The sequence below is a fragment of the Rutilus rutilus genome, assembly GCF_951802725.1.
Source record: "Rutilus rutilus genome assembly, chromosome: 24".
Lineage (NCBI taxonomy): Eukaryota > Metazoa > Chordata > Actinopteri > Cypriniformes > Leuciscidae > Rutilus > Rutilus rutilus.
The window spans coordinates 22501-30000 of record NC_140228.1 but is presented as its reverse complement, the minus strand read 5'-3'; the positions used below and the strand labels follow the sequence as shown (position 1 = coordinate 30000).

At 41.6% G+C, this 7500-nt stretch overlaps 2 protein-coding genes across 2 annotated transcripts in view; one reads left to right on the top strand and one right to left on the bottom strand.

Moving 5' to 3' along the window:
- The window catches only part of wwp1 (WW domain containing E3 ubiquitin protein ligase 1), a 19218-nt gene extending 13698 nt beyond the window's left edge, over positions 1 to 5520 (top strand). The window contains exons 21-25 of the mRNA XM_084398117.1: positions 1 to 55; positions 142 to 246; positions 2601 to 2697; positions 4603 to 4675; positions 4743 to 5520. The exon at positions 1 to 55 is cut by the window's left edge and continues 66 nt beyond it. Coding sequence (XP_084254243.1) covers positions 1 to 55; positions 142 to 246; positions 2601 to 2697; positions 4603 to 4675; positions 4743 to 4842 — 430 coding nt within the window. The 3' untranslated portion in view covers positions 4843 to 5520. The remainder of the gene's footprint in view (positions 56 to 141; positions 247 to 2600; positions 2698 to 4602; positions 4676 to 4742) is intronic.
- A 17-nt stretch (positions 5521 to 5537) lies between these two features.
- Positions 5538 to 7500, bottom strand: part of rmdn1 (regulator of microtubule dynamics 1) — a 3247-nt gene continuing 1284 nt past the window's right edge. Inside the window, exons 4-10 of the mRNA XM_084398126.1 lie at positions 7010 to 7169; positions 6844 to 6933; positions 6712 to 6767; positions 6546 to 6633; positions 6396 to 6426; positions 6167 to 6300; positions 5538 to 6086 (exon numbers count right to left, since the gene is read on the bottom strand). Coding sequence (XP_084254252.1) covers positions 6042 to 6086; positions 6167 to 6300; positions 6396 to 6426; positions 6546 to 6633; positions 6712 to 6767; positions 6844 to 6933; positions 7010 to 7169 — 604 coding nt within the window. The 3' untranslated portion in view covers positions 5538 to 6041. The remainder of the gene's footprint in view (positions 6087 to 6166; positions 6301 to 6395; positions 6427 to 6545; positions 6634 to 6711; positions 6768 to 6843; positions 6934 to 7009; positions 7170 to 7500) is intronic.

Sequence of the window (7500 nt, the reverse complement as noted above, 5' to 3'; positions counted from 1 at the left end):
CAACGAGGTGGTGCCGCTGCAGTGGCTGCAGTACTTCGACGAGAAGGAGCTGGAGGTCAGGGGTCAGGGTTTAGGAGTCAGGGTTTCCCCCGTCCGACCGCAGAGCCGCTCTGTGACGTGTGTGTGTGTGTGTGTGTGCAGGTGATGCTGTGTGGCATGCAGGAGGTGGATCTGCAGGACTGGCAGAGGAACACAGTGTATCGTCACTACACACGCAACAGCAAACAGATCATCTGGTTCTGGCAGGTGCGAACGCAAGTTTCTCTTCTAACCCTAACTCACCTGAGACGTTTACAGTGTTTCACATTCATATTTGTCTCGGACAAAATTCTTCAACATTTTTGTTGAACATTTTAAAAATGATCCTTTATGGGAAAAGTAAATAAACAACGATATTAATAATCAAGGCTCGAAATTGCGACCATTTTGGTCGCATATGCTCCTGAAATTTAATCTGTGCGACCTAAAAATATATTTGGGAGCATTTGTGCGAGTGCAAATAATGGTTGTGCTGCGACCTGTTTTAATTTCTCTAAAAAAAACGTTTGCAAATTACTTCACAGTGTGTACCTTATGTGCGCTGATACGCGATGGCCGGGCCGTCATTCTATCCAACGTTATATAACCAATCCCGGGGTTTTTCCTGCATTGATTTTTTTTGGCGGCCGCCAAAGCCTTTGATCGGTGCGTGAGTGACTGCTGCGCTTGACGAGAGAAAGCCCCGGCCGCGCGCGCGCACTCTCACGTCTTCAAACAACACGAGCGCTGTCTTGCTCTCTCTCCCTCGCGCATATTAATCAAAATCATTTGACACGATAGAAAAAGGGCGGAAGACCGAAGTTTCACGTGGAGCATTCGGAGATTTTTTTTTTCTCCTAAATTACCGTGGAGTGTGAATTGTGCTAAAAAATAAACTACCGGGATAATCACACAACGCTTGCCGTATGCTACACTTCCACTAATGACACTCCGATTCGCGAACTAATGACTCATTTGAACCGATTCACTTTAATGAATGGTTAAAACAACTGATCTGTCCAACACACTCACGAGACGTCTGAATCGGTGTAACAAATCGGTACCACTTTACAATAATGTTCCACTTATTAAATTCTAGTTAACACAGTTGTACTATTAAAAAAACTGCACTTTGTTAATTTGTTAACCATTGTTAATGTTAATTTCAACATTTGGGCTACTAATAGCCTATAGGCTACATTATTGATTTTTTTTTTTTTAACAGTTAATGCACTGTGAAGTAACATTAATGAACAATGAACAGCTGTATTTTTATTAACTAAGATTAACAAAGATTAATACAGCATATTAATAGCAATAGAGTGCCAAGTGCCAAGCAAAAAATGCAGGGACAGGTGTGTGGCAAACAATCAGGTTCAATTATTAAGGCTTTTAATCGGCAGGATACGTCAAATATAACCATACTGTCTATGAATATAACACCGCATACACCATCGCCAAAGAAGAGCTTGCCTTCACTAAATTTATGTCAAATGACAAATCATGTGCCAATATCATCGGGGTGAGATGATATAGAGCCAGAAGACCAAATTTCAAATCTTGGCCACAGGATGAAATAAAATTTGTTAATATATAATTTGTAGTTGTGGTGCTCCTTAATTTTTGGTGGGTGCTCCTAAATTTTTGCTGGTGCTCCTAACTTTTTGAAGTTGGGAGCACCAGTGCTACCAAGTAAAAAAGTTAATTTCGAGCCCTGATAATGCATTAATATTATATTAATTAACTACTGTATTTTCCCAAAATATAAATTGCACCCAAATTGCATTTGTTGAGGGATTCGCATTCAGAAATAATGTAAAATAGCAGTAAATAAAACAGAATGTTTACAATCATTATAAACAATATAAACCTGTATTTTAATTCCTATCACTCCACAACAAATCTTTTCAGTCCAACTGTATTCAGAACAGGAATGAAAAATATAAGTATAAAACAAACAAATTATAGTGGCATTCATCATTATAAATGATGTGTATTATGAACGGCATGCCTAAACGAATGTGTTTAAAGTGAAACTAGTCGTGTTCGTGAAATGCACTTTACAATTAAACTTGCGCTCATGTTCTTCTTTCATTCAGAATAAATACAATGTTTGCTTTTGCATGTTTTATGTGCTTGACGTCACTTGCATTTTATTAATCATTTTGCAATAAGTTCCGGTACATTTCAGATGATTAAAAAAGCATGACTTATATTCCGGAAAAAAGATGGTAAATCAACATCATAATTAACGTGATTTTTATATATATATATATATATATGTATATGTATGTATGTGTGTGTGTGTGTGTGGGATGATTTCTCTATCTGACACATTAACTGTAAACAAACTTTTTCTGTCCTTTTTTTCTTCCATCCTCGTTTATATTTATATTAGACGTGATTTAAACGTGGATCATTTTCCCTGTTCTTTATCCATGCCAGTGATCAGGATGTTGAAGTAGCGATTTCTGCCTTTAGTTGTTTCCACAAGTCGTGTTTAACAGTCTGAACGTCAGCGTTTCCCAGGTCTGGTCATGTGTGAATCGTGTTGAGTGTGTGTGTGGTGTGTTTGTGTGCAGCTGGTGAAGGAGGTGGACAACGAGGTGCGTCTGCGTCTGATGCAGTTCGTGACGGGAACCTGCAGGCTTCCATTGGGCGGCTTCGCTGAGCTCATGGGTGTGTGTCCGTGCTTCAGAAAACACACGCTCAGATCCTCCAGATAAACACACGCTCAGATCCTCCAGATAAACACACGCTCAGATCCTCCAGATAAACACACGCTCAGATCCTCCAGATAAACACAGATCCTCCAGATAAACACAGATCCTCCAGATAAACACAGATCCTCCAGATAAACACAGATCCTCCAGATAAACACAGATCCTCCAGATAAACACAGATCCTCCAGATAAACACACACACAGATCCTCCAGATAAACACAGATCCTCCAGATAAACACACGCTCAGATCCTCCAGATAAACACAGATCCTCCAGATAAACACACGCTCAGATCCTCCAGATAAACACACGCTCAGATCCTCCAGATAAACACAGATCCTCCAGATAATCACACGCTCAGATCCTCCAGATAAACACACGCTCAGATCCTCCAGATAAACACAGATCCTCCAGATAAACACACGCTCAGATCCTCCAGATAAACACACGCTCAGATCCTCCAGATAAACACAGATCCTCCAGATAATCACACGCTCAGATCCTCCAGATAAACACAGATCCTCCAGATAATCACACGCTCAGATCCTCCAGATAAACACACGCTCAGATCCTCCAGATAAACACAGATCCTCCAGATAATCACACGCTCAGATCCTCCAGATAAACACAGATCCTCCAGATAATCACACGCTCAGATCCTCCAGATAAACACAGATCCTCCAGATAAACACAGATCCTCCAGATAAACACACGCTCAGATCCTCCAGATAAACACAGATCCTCCAGATAAACACACGCTCAGATCCTCCAGATAAACACAGATCCTCCAGATAAACACACGCTCAGATCCTCCAGATAAACACACGCTCAGATCCTCCAGATAAACACAGATCCTCCAGATAAACACACGCTCAGATCCTCCAGATAAACACACGCTCAGATCCTCCAGATAAACACAGATCCTCCAGATAATCACACGCTCAGATCCTCCAGATAAACACAGATCCTCCAGATAATCACACGCTCAGATCCTCCAGATAAACACAGATCCTCCAGATAATCACACGCTCAGATCCTCCAGATAAACACAGATCCTCCAGATAAACACACGCTCAGATCCTCCAGATAAACACAGATCCTCCAGATAAACACACGCTCAGATCCTCCAGATAAACACAGATCCTCCAGATAATCACACGCTCAGATCCTCCAGATAAACACAGATCCTCCAGATAATCACACGCTCAGATCCTCCAGATAAACACAGATCCTCCAGATAAACACAAATCCTCCAGATAAACACAGATCCTCCAGATAAACACAGATCCTCCAGATAAACACAGATCCTCCAGATAAACACACGCTCAGATCCTCCAGATAAACACAGATCCTCCAGATAAACACAAATCCTCCAGATAAACACAGATCCTCCAGATAAACACAGATCCTCCAGATAAACACAGATCCTCCAGATAAACACACGCTCAGATCCTCCAGATAAACACACGCTCAGATCCTCCAGATAAACACAGATCCTCCAGATAAACACAGATCCTCCAGATAAACACAGATCCTCCAGATAAACACACGCTCAGATCCTCCAGATAAACACAGATCCTCCAGATAAACACAGATCCTCCAGATAAACACAGATCCTCCAGATAAACACAGATCCTCCAGATAAACACAGATCCTCCAGATAAACACAGATCCTCCAGATAAACACAGATCCTCCAGATAAACACAGATCCTCCAGATAAACACACACACAGATCCTCCAGATAAACACACGCTCAGATCCTCCAGATAAACACAGATCCTCCAGATAAACACACGCTCAGATCAGAACGGCTGTAAAGGACTCGGTTTGTTCTCATCCCTCTGATGCTTCATCCTCTAGGGAGCAACGGGCCGCAGAAGTTCTGCATTGAGAAGGTGGGCAAGGAGACGTGGCTGCCGCGGAGTCACACCTGGTGAGTGTCATGATGATGTTAGGAAGCTGACGTCACGTTCACGTCTCACTCGCTCTTCTGTTCTCAGCTTTAACAGGCTGGATCTGCCTCCCTATAAGAGCTTCGAACAGCTGAAGGAGAAGCTGCTCTTCGCCATCGAGGAGACGGAAGGGTTCGGTCAAGAGTGATGAACGTCTTTGCCCTTTACGGCGACGCATCAGCCAAGTAAAACAAAACCATGAAACTTGCACAGACGATTACCAATGTAAATAAGCTATTTTGTCATTTTAAACCAAATCTTGATCTTAAGACCTCATTTAGCGATCTTCATAACATGATTCCCCATGAATATGCAAGCGTTCGAGCTTCTCTGATCTTTTCAATGCTGATATCTATACACAACGCTTTGGTTTATTCATTTGGCGGGTTTTTTAAATGAACCTGGAAAAAAAAAAACATTAGAGAGGATTTTATAGTAGAACTCAAACTTATGGCTCTAGTTTTATAGAGCTTTTACAGAATGATTGTAGAGTTTGATCAGGTGCCTGGGGTTTTTCTCTTTTTTTGTGTTGTTGGACATTAAGTTTTATTGTTAAGCGCTTGCATGGCTGCCTGCGAGTGAGAGATGACTGGGCTCCTCTAGACAGACAGCTGTCTCACATATCACTCATCAGGATCGGCTCTGGACAGTATTGCTGTTGGCACTTTAGTATTCATCAGAATCTGCACATGCTCAGAAAGGCTTCGCTCAGCAGATGAAGTCCGTTGTGCTCGAAGCACTTCATTATTTCTGTGGCCTTTGACCGTCAGGGGAGGAAAACTGTGTCCATAAATATTTCATATTAAAATATATGAGTTCAAACAAACTCGGGTGTCTCTCGTGTTCTTCAAGTGGGATTTATTTGGATTTTTCATACATTAAATGTGTTAATGTTTTATATTTATTCTAGTTTATTTAGCTTTATTTCATTTGCACAAAGAATACACAAATATGCCAGAGTTAAAATTGTTCCCAAAATCCTTACAAAACAATTTGGATGATGAATTGTTCTGTGAGAAAAGCTAAGGTAAACTGAAGGATTTAAAGGTTTTACTGCTTGAATATCCTCATTCTAGTTTACAATAATCAAACCGTCTAAACTGAGCAGTCGTATCTGTGGACTCACATCAGGTCTGTCAGAAGATCCAGCTAACACACAGAAATACAGCAGTAGTGGTGAATTACAGGCCGCTTTAATGCCTAGATGTCGTCCCCCGTTCGGCTTCTGTTAATGTCAGACGTGAAAGAGTCTAAAATAGTCAATAGTAAATCTCCATCGTACACAAATCAACTGTGAGTCATTAAAAAGCACAATTAAGGCATCTCTGGGTTGGAGAACAGCAGGACTCATCCGTTGAGTTTCTTCAGAAGCTCCAGCGCTTCCTTATGGACCTGCATTGGGTCAAACGTGAACATTACGCCTCTGATGACGATATGACAGAGAAATATGACTGATGAATGTGTTTATGAACCTGTTTGTCTTCCTCTGTGACTGCAGGATAGTCTCGCGCTCTCGTAAGCCACAGCGCCGCTCGCTGGACGTCTCTCAGCATCACGTACGTCTTTCCCAGCATCAGCAGGTTCTTGCTGTAGAAATTTGGGTCAACTAAATTGAAATATTAAACTGTTAAAGTTGTATCAGTCACATGTAAATAAATAAAAAACAAACATGAAGGTGCTTGTGTTTATATCATACGGGACCTTCTTCAGCTTTCAGGAAAAACGCCAAAGCCTGATGGAGACGAAACATGTTTAGTTTCACAGCTAAATGAAGAGTCTATATAATATAGGCTCAAACAAAATAACATTTCCAACACTGAAAACCCCATAATTATTATTGATTTCACTGACATCTTCATAAGTGGCTGTCGGAGGCGACGCAAAAATAACGGCTGCAACTTTCCGCTGGTACCACGGTAATTCAGCAAACGCAAAACACCTGCGAGGAGGAGACGTCACTGTTACTGAAGGGTTCAATATGATGAGCAAATATGTGTTTATATCAGAACTAACTCACCAGTAACCAAGAATATGGATAGACGTCGCATCTTTAGGGTTGAGCTCGATTGCTCGCTGTAGAAATGAGCGTTAAAGAAGTTTCATTCGTTCAGTGGTGAACTCTGATGCTTTAATCCAATGAACATCTTACCTCCAAATGCTCTCTAATGATGTAGGAATTTCCTATTTTGACTTTGATCCCTTCATAATCCCCAACATCACTGAGGCAAATGGCGAACCACTGCAGACGACAGACATCGAGTCAAACATCGGCTCTAACACTGCAATACTCGTTTACAGAGAGAATGAAGCTGTACTTTGTGAGCTGCAAAGGAAGACTGGTTTTTCTCCAGAGCTTTGCTGGCGAAGTCGAAGGCCTCATACGTGAGCCGCTTCTTCTCCTCGGCGCTGATGCGGGACAGTAAAGCCAGATCGCGAGACGCTCGAGCCAAACGCCACAGGAACTCTGCCTCGTCACTGGGACAACAACAGCCCACCTGAGAGTTACCAATCCTCTGGAATATGTTCATTAATATCTAAACACTCACTGAGCAGCTTAGACTCGTGCTCAACTACTAGAGAAACTATCACTATAATACTCTATATATCATCTATATCATCTAACTCTGCTGATGTTCTCTATATATCATCTAACTCTGCTGATGTTTGTGTTCTTCTGAGACAGGCTGGTTTTCATCTGTCATCTTTTACTAATGAGTGTGACATGCTAGTTAACAACTGAGACGCCTCGATTACCTTTTCTGACATGGGTTCATTGGTGCTGTTTTTACACTGGCTCATTAGCATT